The sequence below is a fragment of the Cervus elaphus genome, chromosome 21 (genome assembly GCF_910594005.1).
Source record: "Cervus elaphus chromosome 21, mCerEla1.1, whole genome shotgun sequence".
Classification (NCBI taxonomy): Eukaryota; Metazoa; Chordata; class Mammalia; order Artiodactyla; family Cervidae; genus Cervus; species Cervus elaphus.
Genome location: NC_057835.1, coordinates 4,709,477 through 4,733,359, shown reverse-complemented (window position 1 = coordinate 4,733,359; position 23,883 = coordinate 4,709,477). Strand labels below are relative to the sequence as shown.

Sequence of the window (23,883 nt, the reverse complement as noted above, 5' to 3'; positions counted from 1 at the left end):
CAACTCAGATTGTGATTTTCAATAAACCACAGAACCAAGACTATGCAAAAAAGACATGACTATCTCAGGTTAACAACTGCAAGAATCAAGACAACAGAGGGAAAGGCACCTGGTGAAATCCATCAGGATTCCCAGGATTAAAAAGCAAGGGTAATTTTTCTTCTAATCCTTGTACTATTTCTGGCCAGAGAGAATTCACCAAAAAATCATAGCCAGAAACAGTATTGCCCTTTTCACTGTAAGATAAGAGAAAAATTTCAGTCAAATACACCAGAAACATCTACTTACAAAAAGCAAAATTCCATTGTGATGTTTTATTAAAATAAAAGTTCCTTAGCCTAAAATTTACTTCAACCTTTTAAAAACAACTATGTTTGTCAATTATTCTGTTTTTAGGCCCAAACTTCTATTTCACTCCTTGATCTCATTCTCACCTAGAACCTGACACATCCTCTGTGTCCTGACTCCTACAATTATCACATAGCAGACAGCTGGGGTCAAGGATAATGGAAAACTACGCCAACTTGCTGTGGCAGTTGTCTCCCCTAAAATGGGCTACCATGTTTATACACTATCTTGAAAAAACAGCAATCTAATACCACAAGAAAAACAATCTTTGTATTCAACCTTAACACCACTCAACTCTAAAACACTGTAAATCACACTGATTTACCAATTACTAACAGCTTTGTGACTCAGCTATCTTTGATTACCTTCAGGTCTAATGTTCTATGACTATTTCATATAAAATCTGGGTTACAAATCTTAATACAAAAAAAATGATAACATTCATGGTTTTCATATGCACATGCTTTATTTTGCATTGTAAGCAAAAAGGCCAAATTCTGAGTTTCTAATTCACACACTTAGGTGAGAGAGAACACTAAGATAAAATCAAGCTCTCAGGAGCCACAGAGCCTGAGTTCAAATCTCGGGTCATTTAACTTCTCTGTGTTTTGGTTTCCTCATCTTTAAAATCATAGGGTCATTATATGGAATAAGATTTGTAAAGCATTTAGGATGGTGTATGGTTTGTAAAGCATTTAGCACTTACTAACATATAGTGCTATGTTAATAGTGTTAAATACACAGTACATAAATAAAAAAGGTGGGTTCCTTACGTTTCTCTCTACTTAAAAATCTGTAAATATCTTTAGGCAACAGCATCTCACTGACCTACCCACTTTGCTGCATTGTTAACATGCTCTATATTAAGGTAATTTTCTTTATATTCGATGAGGGAAAGGAGACGCCTATGTCCCACATACCCAATTCCATGTATCATATCATATACTTTTAATCCCAGTAAGAACTAGCTCTAATAAGGTATAGGAAGACAGAACAAAATTGAAGATTTTAGAACACAAATGCACACAATATGAGCAAATGAATGACAAGATCACCTCATTTCCAAACTAAATACACAATTAAAGCCTCAAAAGGAAAATTTAACTCTGCAAGATCAACAGTTAGAAAAGCTAATTTACGTCCTCTGGAAAATAACTCCTGAACATCACTGCTGTTGCTGGGTATACAGAGCACCCAACGGCAGATGCTGAGCAAGGGAGGGTCCAGGGCAACAAGATGATGCAGCGTGAAGCAAAGGCAGATGACCTACCAAGGTACAGTCTAGATACTCAAATTTCTGAGCTTTCTACATGAGTTCTGCCACCCTGAAAACTGTGGAAAAGAACAAACATGTGAGGCATGAAACTTGACATTTCAGGACCAAGACTAGGCTTGTCAAATCTAAAGATTGGTTGTTTCATTACTGTGGCCTCTTTAATTTCACATGATGACTTCTATTAAATTCTCACCCCAAATCCAAATCCAACTAAATCTTCATGATTATTACACAAAAGTGGCAAAACAAAGCTTCATCTGAAATCATCTAGTGGAAACAGAGAGGGTACTTCCCAGTCAATTAGCACATTTATTCCCCAGGTTTCTCTTTTCAAAGAAAAAAATTTCAAGACTAAAAATAATTTTTACTCCATGAACAAAGAGACTTGATTTGCCTTTCTAATGCTGCAAATTGACTGAGTCTTTCATTTCACAAACATTGGACAGTTGCTGTCTTAAGACACTGTGCCAAGGGTGGGGAGTATGGGTTGTGCAGGATGGGAGCAAGCTGTTAAGATGGAAATTAGTCCTCAATAGAAGTGAAAGCAACATGCAATCGCCTACAGAGAACAGGATGAAAGCTAGACTTCAGGATGAAAGGTGGTCTCTTGAAGGAAGTGGCATCTGCGTTGGGGCTTCACACGGAATGACAGATCAACAAAAAGAAAGGGAAAGGCAGAGGACTCTGAGGAAAAACACAGACCCACCAAATGTGTGCCGGGGACCAGCAGAGCAAGGGAAGCCCACAGAGTGCCACACACAAGGACCACTGAGGCCGGAGTGCGCAGGGCCTCGTACGCCGCATCAAGACGTCTAGACTGTCCTCCATACGCAACGAGAAGCCACTGAAGACTTAGGAAGAAGGCAGTGCCTAAATATCAAATCGTGGGTCAGTGTGACAGCCGAAGGGCAGAGGGGACGGGTGAGAAGGGAGAGGGTGGAGGCAGAGGGAGGGAGAGGAGGTGGGCAGATCCTGTTATTCTGGATAAGACTATGATGAAGGCCCAGATCAGGCCAGTGGTGATGGTGAAAGGCAGCTGGGTATTTATAAAACAAAGCGAAAAGTATGGAAATCAGGCAAGAGGAGGGAAAACTTAAGATGACTTTAACCACAATTAATATAAAACTTGTTGAATTACACTGAATTCATAGTTATAAACAGATTACAACATTAGAATAATGGAAGGAAACCAACTTTTATTTCACATGTAATTGAGGAAAAAGTACACAAAAGGGGAAAATATGGGTTGTGAATTCACAAAGATGCACCCTTTACCTCTGCCCTACTCATTACAGTTTCCTTCTGAGGCGATGACCCACACCCACCTCATAGTGCCATGCTAACAATTCACCAGGGGAGCACATATGAACCCGACCCAAACGAGGCAGCAAAAATCAGCAGGCGCAAGTTCTGAGTACAGCTGCTTAAACTACCTTGAGATGGCTCCTCCTGTGACCTCTTGAAGAAGGTGGAAGTGATGGGGAACGAACTCCAAGAGTTTATCATATGTGAACTGGAGATCACTCAGATGACTATCAACAATCTGCTCTAGAATCACTTATTAAACAAATAGCATTTTTTAAAAAGCATCTAAAAGAGAGGTATGAATTACACACTACAGGAAAAATAGAGAAAACCTCAAAAGTATGCTTCCTCATGCCCCCTCCTCCCCAGCTAACATGTTTTCCAACAGTAACAGCTATACTCAGAACTAGATTCAGGATTTGGAAGCACAGCTCTGACCCAGGGGAGACACAGGCTGGGTGACAGAGACTGGCCTGAAGCTGGAAAGCCAAGCACATTTGTCTCCTCCCCTCCCGAGACTGAAAACAAAATAAAATGACAATTTCCCATAACAACAGACCCTCCCTGTACTGATCTCGGCCTTTTCTTCTACCATAATTTAGATCAGGGGAAGGCGTGAGACAGAGAAAGATGGAAATATGTATTTTATTTTACTTTTTTATCTTTTGTGTTAAGGTTGACAGTCAGGAGGTTAATGACAAGATATGCATACAAATTAAAAAAAAATGAAAATGTGGCCTTGGTTTATTTAATATGCCACTGAAACATCAAATGTTTCTCTTAGGTTCAGTTCAATGAAAAACAAAGGCATAAGCTAGTAATGATTTTCACTTACTGAGACAGAAATAATGTAGGTAATTTGTCTTTTTCATTCTTATCAAGTTAGGTAAGAAATAGAACAGGATAGGAAGAGAGGAAACTGACAGATCATTTACTTTTAGTAACTCTAATAAAAGCTGAAAGGATTACTGAAGTTAATCCTTACATTTCATTTTTATCAATGGGATTCCATTTCCCCCATTTATAAATGGGAGGCTTTCGTCCCAAAGTCATGGTGAACAGGGCTTTGTACTTACTGGACAGAAAGAGCATCCACACTGACAGAGGACTGAAGAGTCCGCAAACACTGAGGATGGGCTTGTGACTTTTATCAGTTTGAACCAGATGAAGCTGCCGCTTTTGTGTGTCAGAAAACGTTGAGTATTGGCAACTTCGTATGGTACAGTCTACATCCTGGCTGCTCAAAGGCAGAATGTGCATACTTTCCAAAGTTTAACTGCATCCTTGGAGATGAAGGACACTGGATAGTCAAGTTCTGGACTTAGGGTATTATGCTGCTAATTTGCCTATGAAAGTCCTGCATCAGTGATTATTTCCTCCCTCCCACCTTCCTGGCTAAGAGACTCCTCAGTATTCAAGACTTAGGCCACATCTCTGTGAAGACAACCTTCAGCACAGACTTTCCATGGCCAGGGTTTCAGCAGGCTCCCTTACTAGGAACTTACACTGTGGTTTTGGTATCTGCTTACTTGTTTCATTTTACACACTAGACCAGTAGTTAAAAATTCATTTTAAGAATTTAGTGGCAAATAATTCAGATACCATAAAACTAACCTAAAAACGTTTTGATACATTCCTTCTCCCTAGGCAAGACCCTAATCCCACTAAATTAACATGATCCCTGGGCATCACTAAAAAACACTTGAGAAGGTGCCTGATTCCTGCATGCTGGTTGTAACCACCAGGGACCAACCTTTTCTTACAACTGATGGTACTACAGTAACTGAGAATCTTTAGAGAAAGGCCTCTAAACTACCCCTTACACCCAGTAAAGCATCCAAGACAAAGCAGATGCTCTATATGAACATCTGCTGATTGAAGGCCTTATTCAACAGTACACAAACCTCATCTATGTATGGTTTCACGAGGACCTGACCAACTAATGCCTCTGCATCCCATGTCTTGTCAATTGTGGCGTAAGTCCGTAAGCAGGGCCGAATAATATCGACACTGGAAGTCTGAAGACCTTCTAATAGAAGGCCTTCCAGCGACTGTTGTAACATGGCTGTAATACCAGCTATACGCTGCAAGAAAGACAGGTTAAAAAGCTCCAGTTGTAATCATTTCTAAAGATCCAAACACACACATAACAAATTTCTTATTCCAACAGAAGACATGTAAAATTAAATATTAACATTTTCTGGAGAGGAACAATGAATCTCTCCTCCTCCTCACATCTCTTTGTAAGTTAATCTTTGCTGTAACAAAGGAGGATTTAGATATCACTTCAGAATGAGGTTCTTTTAAGCTACAGAGTAAATATGACAAACATCATGATTCTAAAGTCCAGTCAAGAGTTTTGGATAAATTAATTCTGACTAAATCACATAGTGTGTCAAGTTACATGAAATTTAGAATTAATTTTTCCCTTGTAAGTCAGAGGATATGCCTGTGTCTTTACACAAAAGCTATAATGTGTGACACTTAGGAGGCAGGGGCCTAAAAAACAAAAAATGAAAGAGAAAATTCAAAGCTAGTTTCAAAATCCTGCAGATCAAAAACTGTCAGAACAATACAGGCATACCTTGGCAATACTGCAGGTGTGGTTCTAGGCCACCACAGTAAATTGACTACTATCACAATAAAGTCAGGTATGGGGGTTTCTTGGATTCTCAGCAGATATAAAGGGTCTGTTTATACTGTACTACATACAGTATGTTGAGTTTGCAAAAGCATTATGTGTAAGAAAAACAAGATATAGACCTTAACTACTTTAATTAAAAATGCTTTATTGCTAAAAAATGCAACCATCATGTGAACCATCAGTAAGCTATCATCATTTTGCTGGTGGAGGTTTGAAATACTGTGAAAACTACCAGAATGAGATACAGAGATTACAGGACTTGAAGTGAGCAAGTGCTGTTAAAAGGGTACTAGCATGGTGATAGACCTGCTTGGCGCAGAGCTGCAGTAAACCTTCAATTAAAAAAAAAGTGCAGTATCTGTGAAACACAATAAATCTAAGGGCAATAAAACAAGGTCTGCCTGTACCAGGTAAAATCAAAATTATTTAGCTAATTCCTAAATACTAAAGTGTCAAAAAGCTAGAACAACAGTTCCTGGTCTTATTTTATCCAAAACAGGCAAGGCTTTGCTTTGAACAGCATGACACTGTAAGTGATTAAATTCTGTGGCAATTCTCTCCAAAATTTCAGTCAAAAGTGGGCTAGTGGAGACAATTAAAAAGAGTTAATTTCTAAAGGTTTTTAATTTCCAAGAATATATCACATGATTGGCAATCCTGATGCTTTCACTGTGCTTTTCCATAGCCCCCTTGTTATAAGGTAGAAGCTATAGCATCCTTTGTGCCATGAGCTTTTACAGCATATTCTGCTGCTGCTGCTGCTAAGTCGCTTCAGTCATGTCCGACTCTATGCGACCCCATAGACGGCAGCCCACCAGGCTCCGCTGTCCCTGGGATTCTCCGGGCAGGAACCCTAGAGTGGGTTGCCATTTCCTTTTCCAATGCATGAAAGTGAAAAGTGAAAGTGAAGTCGCTCAGTTGTGCTGCCTCTTTGCGACTCCATGGACTGCAGCCTACCAGGCTCCTCCATTCATGGGATTTTCCAGGCAAGAGTACTGGAGTGGGGTGCCATTTCCTTCTCTGGTACAACATGTTCTAGGACAGTGGAAAACTAGAAAAGTTAAGTATAAGCCCCTGACACTGCCGGCTCCGACCACAGGGGCCAGCAGAGAAGCAAGAGCTGGCCCAGGCCAGTGTGGGTGTTTACATCTCCTCCCCCAGTCTCTCCCACTCAGGGCCTTCTTCATTGTTAACTTCCTTTCCCTCTCTCTAGCTCTACCTGGTTATTTACATTACACTGCCCTGACTTTCCCTCCTCTACAACTCAAAGTTGCTGATCTGAATTTTTAAAAAGTCCTCGAAGGTGATTCTGAGCAAAAACAGCATAATATCTATTATTTAAAGATGGAATATCACAAAGGAACAGTATTATAGAAAAAGACATTGTGATGCATCTCTATCAAAGGAAGAGGAGGGATGGTCAAAAACGGAAAGAAAACAGGAAGGCAGGTATGGTGGATGTCGAGTGAGGATAAGCGGGCAGGAGCTGCCAAGGCAGCTGAGGGCAAGAGACTTGGAACGGTTTGAGACAAACAGCTCCCCTGGATGGGTCAGAAGGAATGACTCATCAAATGGGGCCACAAACAGTCGAACGTGACTGAGCAACTCAACTGAACTGAGGGCCTATACATGCCAGGTCTGGGCTGACGGCACCTCAGTGTCAGACAACCCTGCCAGAGGAGTTCCCGTTAGCTTCCCCTGTCAATGACACCAGGAGCTGAGTTCCATGGCTCTGGCTGCAGAGTGGAATATACAGCACAAATCTGTCCACGGCACCACGGTGCTTCCCATGGTGCTGGTATGAGCTACTCGTTTTCTGAGTCACTCACCTACCTGGCTGATTTAAAATTCAGACTATAAAGATAAGAAGAAGACAGTTGCAGTATGTAATAAAGAAAATGGTCATCTTTTTCTAATTTCACAATTTTTTTTTTTTTTTTCCTTGTTGACAATGTTAACTAAATGTGCCTATCCTGTTTCTTAATGATGTAATGGTACGGTAAGATACATAAGTGGCAATACTCTGGCCATTACTCTGGTGGTCTAAATGAATTTAGGAAAGATGAAAGCTATTTCATATCTTGAAGATCAACAAAATTTTGCCAGTGGTTCTCTAAGGCAATTCCAAAGACTAAAATTCTTCCAATAAAAGCACACTCCTCTGATTCCCTGTGAAGTGATGTACTGGAATTGTGGCCCATAACCATAAAGCCTTTATAAGGATGTATTATAAACTTTACCATCTCACACCCTCCACTTTCCACAAGCTACACTCAAAAACACTGAACCATAGACTTGGCCTTTCTTCTTTTTCAGAGATGAATTTTAACTAAAAAATAAAAATAAAAAATTTAGGCTACATGTGAAGTATTAATTTATGTAATATTTAGTAAAGAAAATACTTACCTGCTTGCTTCTAGTGCAGATATTTCTTTACAATGTTGAGAACTTAAGATTTTTTCAATTTTGTCAACTGATGGAATAACCTATATAAGCTGCAACACACATATCTATAAAATAATAATTAAGCAAAAAACAAAGTTATCACGATATTTAATCTTAATAATCCTATTTCCCCATTCTAAATACAGGGACATACAAAGCAAAAAGTCAACTTAAGAGTATGTAGGGCATTCTATATTTTAAATGCTTTGACATAAAACTGAATTCCCAAGAATGCAAATCTTAATTTTAGGTGTCAAGAAGAAGCACATTTTCAATATTCTACTGCAAGTTTATAGTTAAAAAAGGAGAAAACTAGACTTTTTGTTTCCTCATTTCCCACACTATTATTCCTTTCTTTTCCTATCTTAAATGAACCTCTCTATAGGTATTACATTTATTTTCTTATGACCCTTTTTTGTGTTATAACTGTAGCTTCTGATCATCTTTATCCTATTGACATGTATATGACGCAATTATATGCTTAACATCAGTTCATTAAAGACATTATTATACAACCTTATCAAAGAAGTTGAGCATTATAAAAAACCCATCCTTAAAAGCACAGAAAGACATAAAGCACTCATTAAACAAACAGTTCCCAGAACTATGCAGGAGCATAGCACCAGGAATTCTATCCAATGCTCAGCGGTGACCTGAATGGGACAGAAACCTAAACACCAGGGGACACGTGTGTGTGTGTGTGTGACGGATCCACTCTGCTGTGCAGCAGAGACTAAAGCGCCGTAAAGCAACTGGACTCCAATAAAAATTAATTAAAAAAAGACAAAATAAAATATGTAAACAGTTACTGAGCACCTACTGTGCACCAGACACTGATCCAGGCAGGGAGCACACGAGTGAACAGAACCGGCACAAAGCCCCTGCTCTCACAGGGCTGACAACCTTTCCTAGAAAGGCACTGCATTCTTGAAATCTCTGGACAGAAGCTGGTAACTGTCTCAAATTCTAATCCCATTATATCCAATAATAATGGATATATATATAATATATAACTACAATATATACAATAATGGATATATAATATTATATGATAATGTAATATTATATCCGTTAAAGTCAGAAAATAAAATCAAAACATGAGACTGCTGAAAATTAAAAGTAGTGCATGCAGAGGTACAGTTAAGAAGTGGAAACAAAAGAAGTAAATGCGGTAGAATGAGAGAGCAACACACTAGTTTTTCCACCTGCAGCAGAACACTGGAAGAGTTGGCCTTAGAAGGCCTACTTGCTCCCGAATCACTAAAATTTGAATATCTTCTTTACAAGGGTGCTGAGAAACTAGTTTTATGCCTGTTAAACTGTAAAATGCTTCACTGATACCAGTTATTCCTGTGTCTTATTCTGGAAAAATTGAGGAATGTTAATTTTGTATCCATTAGAGTACCTCTAAAATTCAGCTTTATTTCAAATAGTTAACATGATATTATAAGCATAGAAACAGTTTTGGGAGAAAAAAAAAAAGTTTCATATGGTAAGAAGTTGAGAAGACATGAGGCTTTGAGCTGGCATGTAGCATAAGAAATCTACATTTAAAATTTTTAATGCTATCATTAATAAAGCACAAGAAGAATATGCAATATTCTTTGTCTTTTTCTTCAGTTAGTTACTTTACCACACCCTTCTTATCAATAGGACTTTAATCAGCCAAGGAATGAGAAGACCTGGGCTCCAGCTCTGGCTGAACCCCTCAGGAGCCTGGCTGAACGCTGATGCCTGAAGAGAAAGGAAGATCCCGCACTCCTCTCTGCAGCGGTACCAAGAGGAGTGTATCACACCGCATCCAGGAAAGTGCAGTTAGCTCCAAGGTGCTACCATAAGCCCGTGTTTAACAGTATGACACTCAAGGACACCTTTTTTCCCCTAATGTCCTCTTGTTTAGACATTCGTTCACCTACTGCCCGAATTCCTTCACTGACAGATGACCGAAGACTCTGTAAAAGAATAAAGAAAACATACTGCAGAAATTGTTTTGTGGCATTACAAAACTTACACATTAAATTCCATGTAACTTAATTATCTTTGGGCCAATATTATATAGATATTGACAAAAATACATAATATCAAATACACCTGCTGCTGAGGGTACTCATGATTCGAAGGCAAAATGACATATAAAGCCAAGATCACAGAGGATTAATGGCCAAAAGAATAATAATATTGGGTTGGCAAAGAAGTTAGTTTACTTTTTTACCATAAGATGGCTCTAGTAGTGCTTGGCTGTCTTTAATTTCATTAGAAATAATTTTGTAAGACTGTATTGTGACAGCTGTCATATCAGTGCGCATTAAAAAAAAATCAAGACTACTGAATTTTTGTGCAGTCATTTTAATATTAAAGGAGAAAAAAAGCAACATTTTCTGCATATTATGCTTTATTATTTCAAGAAAGGTAAGAATACAACTGAAATGCAAAGTAAGGTTTGTGCAGTGTATGGAGAAGGTGCTGTGGCTGACTGAAGTGCCAAAATGGCTTGCAAAGATCTGTGCTGCAGACTTCTCACTGGATAGATTTTGCCACAGTTGAAAAGAGCAGTTGAGGTTGACAGCAATCAAATTGAGACCTTAACTGAGAACAATCAATGTTATACCATGTAGGAGATGGCCAACATACTCAAAATATTCAAATCAATTGCTGAACACCATTTGCACCAGCTTGGTTATGTGAATCGTTTTCATGTTTGGGTTCCACATAAGTGAAGGGAAAAAGCAACCTTCTTGACCATATTTCCACAGGGAATTCTCTACTTAAAAGTAACAAAAATGTTTACTTTTTAAAACAAATTGTGACAGGAGAGAGAAAAGTGGATTGCTGCTGTTGTTCAGTTGCTCAGTTGTCCCCGGACTGCAGCACGCCAGGCTTCCCTGGCCTTCACTGCATCCCAGAGTTTGCTCAAACTCATGTCCATTGAGTCGATGATGCCATCCAACCATCTCATCCTCTGTGGATACTGTACAATTATGTGGAATGGAAGAGCTCGTGGGGCAAGCAAAATGAACCACCACAATCATACGTAAGGCTGCTCTTCATCCACAAGTGATGCTGTGCATATGGTGGGATTGGAAGGGAACTCTCTATAATGAGCTCCTTCTGGAAAATCAAACGATTAATTCTAACAAGTACTTGCTCCCAATTAGACGAACTGAAGGCAGTACTAGACGAAAAGCATCTGGAATTAGTCAAGAGAAAACGCATAATCTTGCACCAGGATAACTCAAGACCACGTTTCTTTGATGACCAGGCAAAAACTGTTACAGCTTGACTGGGAAGTTCTGATTCATCCACCACAGTCACCAGACATTGCACTTTCAGATTCTCACTTATTTTGGTCTTTACAAAATTCTCCTAATGGAAAAATTTCAATTCCCTGAAGACCATAAAAGACACCTGCAACAGTTCTTTGCTCAAAAATATAAAAAGTTTTGGGAAGACGGAATTATGAAGCTGCCTGAAAAAAATGGCAGAAGGTAGTGGAACAAAACTGTGAATACACTGTTCAATTAAGTTCTTGGTGAAAATGAAAACTGTGTCTTTTATTTTTACTTAAAAACCAGTGGGACTTGCTGGCCAACCCAATACATATACAATCACCGACATACGTGGTCAGAGTACAGAAAGAATCATCTGAATCAAAGAATAGGAAAATGTGGCCCAGGGGATGGAACTCGAGTCTGACTTGGAGAGCCTGTGGAGGCTGACGGTGGAGGAGAGCAGTCACTGGAAGACAGAGGGTGGAAAGGTGCAACTGACAGGGCGCACTCAGGGTTGGAGGGTGCACCTGGGTGCACAGCAGGCTTCATTTTGGAGAAAAGTAGAAATAAATGGCGGGGGGAGGGGTGTTGATTTAGGAGAATTTTAGACTAGATTCTATCAGGAGCTAAACAATCCTTAAGTACTGATACTTCATGATGCCACGTTGTTCTAAGGATATTACGAATCAAGGAGTAAGGAAAAGAATGGCCAGGAAACGGCAGCTCATAGGTGGAGAAACATGTCCAGAAGCTAATAAATGAAACAAAATATGAAGAATCAGGCCAAAGCAAAAGTAAAAGAAAGGATGAGAATAAACTAGACATGGCAACCCGCTCCAGCACTCTTGCCTGGAGAATCCCATGGACAGAGGAGCCTGGCAGGCTACAGTCCATGGGGTCGCAAGAGTCAGACACGACTTAGCGACTAAACCACCACCACCAGACAAATCACAAAAACTTTATAGAAAAGTGAATTAATTCATTCCATAAACATGAAATGTCTACTAACCGTCAGCCAATGAGGATACAATGATGAATTAGACAGAAACAGTCTTATCCCTCAATGATCTTAGAATCTCAGAGAAGCTTCTTGAGATTAAAAAGGCAGGTGAGGTCTTGGCTGATGAGGAGAAGGCTGGTTATAAAGACAGCTGCAGAGTAAGGGACGGTAGGTGGTGCTGGCCGCTGGCAGTGTAGGACAAGAGCCTGAAGGCATGAGGGCAGTCGAGGAAGTTCAAGCACAGGTGAGCAGAGTGGAGAGAGTTCAGAGAGAAGAGTGGAAGGTTAAAAAAGGACAGGGTTCGGGAAATGTCATGGCTACAGTTTGGGAGAAGGAAGGAGTCCTGAAAAGGAGGCAGGAAGGCCATGCAGAGGCTGGTGTGGAATCCAGCAGCAGACCAAAAACTTCTTTCTCTTCCATTCCAACAAAAGGCCCTTTAATAAGCTTTGTAAAATTCAAACAAGACACAAACTTTCAAACAATCTGCTAGTTCAAGGCACAGCTCACAACTTAACTTTTTTACGAATTTTTTCTTGCCTACCCTCCTCGGGACTTCTCAGCCCTGACGTTCCCATTGTCCTGCATTTCCTACAGCTTTATTCAAGCAGAACCTCTTTACTACATTATCTACTGAGAACATTGCATGTGCCAGGTACTGTCTCGAGGCAAGGAGCATAAGGCCACGTGGTCTGGCGTGGTCCAGTGCTGACACACACAGGAAGTGACGGTGCAGTGCTTCACAACAAAGGGAGGATGGAGGGCGAGGTGCCTAGCCCAGCCCAGAGGGTGAGGGGAGGACAGGGCGGCAGTTTTCTGTTGGAGGTGACACCAAAACTCCCTCTCCACTGTTCACCCGGATGAAGTCCCTGTTCTCATGGCTTAGGGGCAGACAGTTCCATTCCCAAAGGAGAGATTTTCTCAGAGAAACTAGGTATTACACGACATTTATATTACCCTTCAGTTACATCAGGGGTTAAATGGCTGGTATAAACTGATCCACGAATCTAACTACATTTAAAATATTGTCTGGGAAAATACTTGTAAAATGACAAATTTTAAAATATAAGTAAGCCAGTTCTAAGCTGGAGACCACTTATACATGGGTGAGGTGGTATTAACAAATTTAATTTTTGAAATACCCTTCTCCTCCTCCCCGACATTTAAAAGTGTCTACTCTACTCTTGAGAATTTGCTGTCTTCAAACCAAATATGTTTCTTAGGTTGTAATATCACATGCAAATCATTTACATTTTGAAAGTATTACACTATAATCATGGAACATTAAAAAACACCAACCACAACAATCTAACAGATTAATAAAAAAGAATTCTTGGAGAAGGCAAACAAGTGTAATATGTTTTATGGTAGATTGTTGACTGTTAAATAATTCTGGGGACGTACCAGAACCTCTTCTCGTAACTGTCCCAAAGGCACAGAAAGCTGACTGAGGGCCTTGTCCATACCAACCTAAAGGCAAAAGCATGCTGGCACAGACGCATCAGGGCCAGGATTAACAGTGAAGCCTATGCTTAATGATCAAAGCAGTATTAGGCTTAGGTTATTCTTTCTGTACAATTATATGCTGCTAGTAACTACGTAACAAAAATGTTATTTGGCCATAAACATTGCTCCTTGAATGTGAAAAACCTGTTGATACATAAGCACTATAAAAATAAGGAAAGTCATAATAAATCAAAAATTCCTATGCACAATTTGCCTTTGGGATGAAATTTTAAATGACTTAAAAAACTAACAGGAACAATAGCTATCTCTGTTGTTTATGATATTCAACCAGCTGATATGAAAGTCTGATGGCTACATCTCTCCTAAGCATTATTACAACCCTTCAGAAAAATCCAAATTAAATAGGATGGAAATAAAATTTTCAGGGTCTCTATTCCTACTGGAACATTTATCTTAGTGGTGTATTTCCCAAAAGCAAATATGGCTCATTATTCTCAATGCTTCTTGAAATTCCCATAGAGATGGCTACTTCCATACCTCTTTCGACAAACAGACTTAAAAACAAAATATGAACAAGACTTTCGCAAGTATGAAAACTCAAGTGTTTCTAAACAAGTTTTCCAAGTAATTGATATGCTTCTTATAAACAATTCCTACATTTTTATAAAATGTATAAAAAGAGGCTTCTTAACGATCAATATTGGCCAATGTTTTCTCAACCTATCTCTGGCTAGCACATGTACCTCAAAGTAAATGAAACATTTCCTTAAGAAGAGTTGATATCTGCTCTCGGAAATTAGTCTAAACTGGTGAGATTTCATGGGAATCAATTAGCAACTAACAAAAACAAACGCTCTTGGTATTGCTATCCTTTACTTTTCACCACTTCTTAATAAGTCATTCAAAAATAATCAAACTAAACTAAACACAAAACATGTGTATCAAGAAAGTTTAGTTCCTTTATTAATCAAGATTAGCAATCCCTTCAAGTTTCTGGGGGGGAAAATAACTAAAAGGTTTCTAAAAAGACTCAGAGCTGTTAAGAAGAAACATGAGTGAGAAAAAAAGTGTGCAGTACATGAGTAAATACACTGACAGGTAGGAACTGTGGATTTCAAGTTTACCAGGTTTGTTGACAGGTTGACAAAGTCTGCATAGTCCTTGTTGATGAGCTCAACCATGGCTGTTTTAAGCAGCTTATAGTAGAGCTCCAGGTCATCTCTAAGTGCTTTCAGCTGGACTCGCTTCCGACAGTCAGACACAAAGTGATAGACATCAAAGTCTTCCTAAAAATAAAACCAGAAAAAAAGAATTATTGCAACAATATCACATTTTACATATACAAATAAAAGGAGAGAGAACAACAGAGAAACGCCATTCTATCCATTTGAAAGGTGAACTGCTGTCAGGATAAAGCACTTTAACACACAGGACAGAAAGGCGCTTGCACACATCAAGGTGCCAAGATGGAGGCCGCTGACCAAGAGCATTCTCTCCTGCTGCCCAACTCCCAAAAGGGATCTCATTTGTTTTCAACTACACACATTAAATAGGCTCTTCTCAGAACAGAAGTAGTTCCTTTTCCCTTAAGTTTTAAAAGTAACAAATATTCACTGTGACAATTTCAACCTATAAATAAAGCCATCCCTCAGCATCCATGAGGGCCTGTTTTCAGGACCCCCAAAGACACCAAAATCTAGGTATGTCCTAGTCTCTACAATAAAATGGCACAGTATTTACATACACTTTAAATCATCTCTAGATTACATAATACCTAATAAAATATAAATGTTATATAGATCATTGAAAATACTATGTAAAGAGTTGCCAACTATTTGTCACAGCAAATTCAAATTTTGTGCTTTGAAATTTTCTGGAATTTTTTTCCCAAATATTTTCACTGTGAGGATGGATGAGGTAACATCCATCACACAGTTAAAAATTTCCTTTTCTTGCTATGATAAATTTTAAGATTTACTCTCTGAAACTTTCAAATATACAGTACAGTATTATTAACTATAGTCACCATGCTATACATCACATCCCCATGACTTATTTAACTGATTAACTAGAAGTCTGTACCAGTTGACCTCTTCGCCCATTTCGTCCACTCCCCACCCCCTGCTCTGGCAACCACCAATCTGTTCTCAGTACCTTTGAGTTAATTTTTGTTTTGTTTTATAGATTTCACATAAAAGTGAGATCGTGATCATTTTTCTCTAACTGATGTCATGTAGCATTAATGCCCTCAAGGTCCATCCACGCTGCCACAAATGGCAAGATTTCTTTCTTTTTTGAAAATATTTTGATTTATTATTCTTGGTTGTGCTGCATCTTCAGTGCTGCATGCGGGCTTTCTCTAGTTGTGGCGAGCAGGGGCTACTCTGTGTAGCGGTTTGCAGACTTCTCATTGTGCTGGTTTCTCTTGCTGTGGGCAATGGACTCTAGAGCACAGGGACATTAGCTGTGGCTCAGAGGCTTATCTGCTCTGTGGCATGTTGAATCTGCCCGGACCAGGGATCAAATCTGTGTCCCCTGAATTGGCAAGCAGATTCTGAGCCACTGTACTGTTGTAGAAACCAGTACTCAAGAAACCAAGCACCACACTCGGAGAGTTGGAGAACTCACGTTTACTACGCTAGCGGGCCCAGAGCAGTTAACACTCTAAGCTCTGAGCCCCAAACAGCGGGGTTACAGAGTTTTCATAGATAGACTGTAGTGGGCAACACTAGCTGCTAATAGGCTGGTTTAAATGAAGCAGTTTCGTGTGCATGGGAACAGCAGTCAAGATGGGGAGGTGAATGCCTGACCTTTATATGGAAAGGCATGATTAAGCAGGTTTACAGGGGCTGTGGAATTGCAAAGAGCAGGACAAGGGTGGTGAGATAAGCTCCAGTTCCTCGTATCTTAAATCCCCACTTTCTGAGACTGCGTGACCTACCCGATCCAGACTTTGCAAGGAGCAAGCTGAGTTACACAGGCAGAACGAGCAGGAGGTCATGTCAAATTTTAACTTTTCCTTTCAGTACCACCAGGGGAGTCCAGATTTAGTTCCTTTTCATGGCTGAATAATATTCCTCTGTGTGTGTGTGTGGTGTGTATATATCATGGTTTCTTTATCTACTCGTCTATCAATGGATACTAAGCCTGCTTCCATGTCTTGACTATTGCAAGTAACACTGCAGTGAACACTGGGGACCTACAGATGTATACCTCACTGGCCACCAAAGCCAGGTGACCTAGATGTGTCTCTGGGCAGCAACTGCAAACATCGGGGCACCAGACAAGTACCCAAGTTCCTTTATAGGAGATACTGTTCAGCTGGAATGAGGCAGAGAGGGCAAAGATGGCTCCTGCCAGCCTTCAAGCCCCCAGAGAGTGTTAAATGAGAGGCCGGCCCCTCAGGCTGATGCTTTAAGATAAACAAGCCTCTTTCACAGAAAGTCTGGGCCCATTTCAGCCGCTGTCCCTCTGCCAGGCCCCAGGAGGGTGACCAAGTTCATGCTGCCCTTCAAAAGCTGTTTCTCACATCATGAGCCTGGTGGGTCTTGCAGATGCCAGTTCCACTGACTTTCAAAGGTAGATGTTTGGGGGCTCATCTCCCAGGTGCAAGTCTTTAAAGGAGGGCTGCCGTGTTTAGGGTTCAGACCCTTCACTTCTCAGGGAGCAGCTGGGGATGGTAGCTTCCTTCCAACTGTGGGTCAGCATGCTGGGAGGGGGCTGGATGGTGAGGCCATGTCTCAGCCTCTCCCATCCACCTTGAGTGGGTTGTCGGCCAGATGTGCAGGAGCTGCTCAGAGGAGGAAACTGTTCCACGAGTAGCTACCGATCTCCTGCGTCCACGGGAGGAGGTAAGCGTGTGGGATCCTCCTTGCATGAAACCCTTGACCTTTTCCTATGTTCACACACACATGCACAGACACACACACACAGAATCTTAATAGATCTTTTCTAAGCTATTTTTCTCCTTTTACATATAGCTTCAATGTCTTTTCATAATACATATTAATTGGTATTGACATTTTATATGGATGTTGAGTATTCAACTGAACAGATGTTCAAAATCTTTCAAAACCAACTTCCAAGCATTGTTCACAGAATCATTATGCCCTGTTTCCCTTTATAACATTCTGATGCCCGTGGAAGGCACACAGGCATACAGACAGCAAATTGCTGTCTACTTATGACTTCGGTACTAACTGAGCTGTTTAGTTATCAAGTATCAGGTACGATGATTCCCAAACTTGGTAAGGCCACTTATACTTATCACCAAAATTACATAATTTTATTAAACATTGTATAAACCAATAAAATATAAGTACACAGTGATAACTGTTTTCATGAAAACTACAGCAGATGCTTTGCAAAGACCTGCTACTGAGAAACTGATAAGACAATTTTTGCTGAATTATATTAAATGTATGAGATGACCATGAACCAGGTAGTGCTGTGGGAAGGAGAATCATACAAATCTTGAAGGATTCTATACCAGATTCTCTGCAAATGCCTTGGGATTCTCATTCAACTTAAAGTACAACAACAACAAAAAAATAGAATTCACAGACAGATTTTCAGAGAAAAGAGTTTCGAGCCACATCAATGTGGAACAAATATACACATATGTTAAGGACAGCATGCACCATTCTGTAAGAGTACTTACAAAAACTGACTTTCTTAATTAATCACCCAAACACCTGCTATAATAGTGTCAGATAAGAGATTTCTTACCAAACTATAATTTCACAGCCACCTACTGAAAAACCATCTGTTTCTTTTACTTCTTGAGACTACCTAAGATAACACCTTAGACTCACAGTTACACAACAATCACAGAAAGAATGTGGGGGCAGGACTCAGCCTGGCAGCTTGGCCTTGGTACTGACCAGCCGTATGACTATGCAGAGCACTCGGCTTGTTACTTTGAAAGTGTGAACTTCAAGCGGATGAAGTTCAGATCTGAACGTCACGATGGCATTCTAAGTCATATAACTTGAGCTCTAACAAATGCTATTAGGCAATATTAGTGCTCAGTTTGCCATTTATGTATTTGTTCTTGGATAAACAAATGCTGCCCCACACAAGAGAAAATGACTGAGAACACCTGTGAATATCGGAGCTTTTGCTCTGACAGCAAACGACTTCAGACTCAAAGTGGCATGTAGTAATAACTGCCACATTTCATTTCCCAGAGAGTTTCACTTTACACTGTAGATTTACTAAACATCCAGCAATTGATATTATTATCTAGAAATTATCCACATGGAAGAGAATGAATTTAGATACCAACCTCACACTATACACAAAAATTTAACTCAAGATAGATTAAAAGACAAATAGAAGAGCTAAAACAATCAAATTTTAAGAAGAAAACAGGTGAAAATCTGTGTGCCCTTGAATTAGGCAGTGATTGACACAAAAGCATCAAGATAACAGATAAACTGAACTCAATCAAAATTAAAACTTGTGTGTTAAAACACATTATTTACAAAGTGAGAAGACAACCCAGTGAATGGGAGAAAATATTTGCAAATCATGTATCTGACAAGGGTCTAACATCCAGAATATAAAAAACTCTTACAACTCAACAGTTAAAAGACAAATAAACCAATTAAAAAATTAGCAAAGGATCTGAATAGACATTTCTCCAAAGCAGATATACAAATAGCCAATCAGCATATAAGAAAGTAAAAACAACTCAAGGGTTTGGCTGGGATGTGGAAGAGAATGACATGAAAATGACTAGAGGCAGGAGGGTCAAGAGGAAGAGACCAAAGCAGGAGTGTGTTTGAAAGCCACTGGGGATGAGGTCAGAGGAGAGGGGAATCAGAGGGTGGGGAGAGTACCAGGGGGTCTGGGCTCCAAGCACGGGGAGGAGTGGGGTAGGAAGGACCAACCTCAGGAAGGAAAACCCCTTTTCCAAACAGGTGAGGAGGAGAAAGGGAATGGGTACATACACAAGAATGGAGCTGTCATCAGTTAAGATGAAGAAGTTCCCATCTGATGGCACTATTTTTTCTATAAAATAGAAGTCATATGCTGAGATAGAAGGACAGATTTCAGCAGCACACCTAGGTGAATTCGTCTAAGTTATCTTTGTTCATAGCCTCTTCTCCTCTGTACTACTAGTATCTCATGTCCTACTTCATGTATTAGTTGGCCATCAACCCTCGCAAAGGATTTTTGTATTTTTTAAGCTCACAAAACTAATGATATGATGTCGTCACCACCTCTACTACCAAGTGACAGAAGTCCCCAAGTGATGGTACCTCTACTCCCATCTGCCACTTTTGTCTTCTGATCACCTACATCCTTCACAAATCTGTCCTCTGCTCTGTATTTCTCATTAGATCTTACAAGGACCACTGAAGCATTTTAAGTAGCCTTTTCCCTCTATGTTCAGAAAGGTAGTTGGTTGTTTCTTAAGCATTTATTAAATAACTTCCTGAAAGTCTGAGATACCACTACGACATTGAGTTAGGACTGAAATACATGTGCAAGAATGGCCCAAATCAAAATATTAGCTCATCAGTTCAAATCCAACCTAATTTCCCCTTGAACCAGAACCCCATATTAACCTGAAGTAACCAGTGGCCCAGCATCCTCTAACACGGGTTCAATGCAACAGACATGACTACATCGTTTCCTGCTTTCCACCTGACCGTAACTCATCAAGCGCAAACCCCTCAGTGCAGTACACGAGAACAACTTGCAGTCCCACCCAGCTGTCTTTCTACTTTTCCAGTCTCAATTCTGGTTATCCTCGCAGCCTCTTGGACTAAGTCCAGTTTCTCAGCACACACTGTGGTCTTTCTGTGACCACACTAAAAGCCTAAATCTTATCTACCCTTGTACTATCCAGTCTAGACTGCTGGTGGACACAAAGCAGGTGATCAGTGAAGTGAAGTGATAGACACTCAGTCATGTCCAACTCTCTGCAACCCCATGGACTGTAGCCCACCAGGCTTCTCAGGCCATGGGATTCTGCAGGGAAGAATACTGGAGTGGGTTGCCATTTCCTTCTCCAAGGTGATCAATGAGTGCCTGTTTATTAAATGAATGATTGCTACCATTGTCCTAATAGGGCCTCATCATGTGTGTGACACAAGTTTCCTTTGACTGGAAACAAATTTTCCAATGACTGGATTTTTTGAGTAACTTTCACTCTCCTAATGCAAATCGGACATTCTCTAACTTTCTCACAGGCACAAATTACAATATGCATTGAATCAGACAGACTTAAGAAATATAACCCCAAAGGCAAACTCTCTACCTATCATTTCTGCCATGTGACCAAAACTTTTAAAATGTCTCTCTGAAGGAAACATAAATTGCAAGTAACCTTTATCTCCAAGTCTCACTTAGAAAATCAACATTTAACACAGGGTGGCTGTCCTATGTATTTTGCTCTTCCATGTGAAGTGGTCATACGTATTAGCACTACAAACTACAGAGCACATTCAGAGGCTTAGGAGGCATGAAAGAATATGAAACTGCTGCCATTTCAGCCACCTCCCCAGTTTGCTCTCCCCTTCATCAAGTTGTACTTTAGAACTTATTGTGAGGTTTCTACTTTCTGAAGCCTCTCTTCCCAAAGGCTTTCTATCAGTTCAGAGCAAGAAACATGGTGGGGCTAGCAAGTCAGAAAGAATGCTGGTGTTGGGCCTGAAGGAAGCCTTGGAGAAGGCAAAGTTGGTCAGGCTAAGCTCTCTGTATTCTGAGATTCCCGAACAGAACAAAGCCCCTCATCTCTGCTTGTGCCTTGGCTTCTTTCAGCACACCTCACCTCATCACGCTCTTTCTTCCTACCCTTGCTCCAGGACAGGTCTCAGCCAGCGGATGGAACAAAGCGTTTCTGGATCGGCAAGCTCACGTGGTACTCCCTTTCAAATGACGCCCTTCATCACAGAGGTTTAGCAGAAACATCACTGTACAAGGACAAGAGTACATTACTCCTGGGTCTAGATGGCCTGCATAAGAAAAATACATGGCCACACTGGAGAAGATCCAGATGTAACTGCTTTTTTCTGAAACTGCATCACTTAATTTTTTACTACAGCTGGCATGCACGGCTGTGCCAGTCCCGGGCGTGCTGCAGAGCAGCTCGTCTGTGTGCACGCGTGGACCCACTCTGCCTGGGGCTCCTCTCCCACGTGGGTCACTGAAGTGCTAGCAGAGCTCCCTGTGCTGCACAGTGAACCTCTGCTGATCTGCTTTACATACAGTAGTGTGTATACGTTAATCCCAGTCTCCTAACTTATCACCTCTCCCCATGCCTCCCCTTCGGTAACCATACAGGTCCGACTAGTCAAGGCTATGGTTTCTCCAGTAGTCATGTATGGATGTGAGAGTTGGACCACAAATAAAGCTGAGCATCGAAGAATTGATGCTTTTGAACTATGGTGTTGGAGAAGATTCTAGAGAGTCCCTTGGACTGCAAGGAGATCCAACCAGTCCATCCTAAAGGAGACTGGTCCTAAATATTCGCTGGAAGGACTGATGCTGAAACTGAAACCCCAATACTTTGACCACCTGATGCAAAGAACTAACTCATTGGAAAAGGCCCTGATGCTGGGAAAGATTGAAGGTGGGAGGAGAAGGGGACAACAAAGGATGAGATGGTTGGATGGCATCACCAACTCAGTGGACATGAGTTTGAGTAAACTCTTGGAGTTGGCGATGGGATAGGGAGGCCTGGCGTGCTGCAGTCCATGGGGTTGCAAAGAGTCAGACACAGCTAAGCAACTGAACCATAAATTTAATTTTGAGATCTGCGAGTCTGTTTTGTAAATAAGTTCATCTGTTATCACTTTTCAGGCTTCCCAGGTGGCTCTGCGGTAAACAATCTACCCGCCAATGCAAAGAAACATGGGAGACATGAGTTTCATCCCTGGGTTAAGAATATCCCTGGATAAGGAAATGGCAAACTACTCCAGGATTCTTTCCTGGAGAATCCCATGCACAGAGGAACCTGGCAGGCTACAGTCCATGAGGTTTCAAAGAGTTGCTTAAGACTGAGCATACACGCATGCATGTATCATTTTTAATAGAGTCCACATGTGAATGATATATTTATCTTTCTCTGTCTGACTTACTTCCCTTAGTATGACAATCTCCAGGTCCATCCATGTAGCTGCAAATGGCATTATTTTCCTCTTTTTGATGAGCAATATGGAAGTTCCTTTAAAAACTAAATATAGAACTACCATATCATTCAGCAACCCCACTCCTGAGCATTTATCTGAAGAAAATCATCCTTTGAAAAGATACACGCACCCTAGTATTCACTGCAGCACTATTCGCAAAGGCCAAGACATGGAAACAATCTAAAAGTTCACAGGAATGGATAAAGAAGATGTGGTGTTGTTCAGTCCCCAAGTCATGTCTGACTCTTTGCGACCCCGTGGACTGCAGCACACCCGGCTTCCCCGGCCCTCACCATCTCCCCAAGTTTGCCCAAGCTCAAGTCCATGTGGTACATACTACTCAGCTATAAAAAAGAACATATGTAAATACTGTTTAAAACTAGAGACTGTGAACTGAATGCAAGCATCAAAAAGATAAACTAATGAAGCTAAAAAGCAAAAAACATACTAAGACTTGAAGTCATCAAAAAAAAAAAAAGTAAGACTTAAATTCAGTTGCTCAAAAATTTAAGTGTCTACTAAGCCAAAACATTTAACTTTTTAACACTGAAAGCAGTAACTAAGTGGTATCAAAACCCCCAATCCTTAGAAATAAAGCATAACTGTATTTCTTGATGGTATATGTACAGTTCCAGAGCATTACCCCAAAAGAATATGCAAAGTTCCTCCCAGCTCTGATTCGAATCTTGGACACTTTCAAGGCTGTGCCGGATAAACCTTTAATATCCATCATATTTCAACTTTTCATGTAAGCTGATATTTACCTTCAGACCAACCTCAAGTTCACCTTATAAAAAGTAGAGTAACTTTAGAGAAGCAAAATGGTATGCTTTGGTGTACTGCAACAAAATCAGTAATAAGAGTCTAATCTTTTAAATATCCCATTCAGAAACTTTAGGCGAACGTTAAGGACAAACTTTCGATTGAGTGCCTTTTCCACCCACCTAATCCCTAGGTAGAGACGTGGGTCCAGAAATTTGGTCAATACA

General features: G+C 40.4%; 1 protein-coding gene across 4 annotated transcripts in view; it reads right to left on the bottom strand.

Moving 5' to 3' along the window:
• LOC122678994 (conserved oligomeric Golgi complex subunit 2-like) overlaps nt 1-23,883 on the bottom strand; it is a 32,826-nt gene that overhangs the window by 8,360 nt on the left and 583 nt on the right. The window contains exons 2-4 of one of the 4 annotated variants that reach the window (XM_043879188.1): nt 14,876-15,037; nt 9,890-9,970; nt 7,375-8,083 (exon numbers count right to left, since the gene is read on the bottom strand). In XM_043879188.1, the coding sequence (XP_043735123.1) occupies nt 8,060-8,083; nt 9,890-9,970; nt 14,876-15,037 (267 nt within the window). In that variant the 3' untranslated portion in view covers nt 7,375-8,059. The other 3 variants (XM_043879189.1, XM_043879187.1, XM_043879186.1) reach the window with 3 other exon arrangements.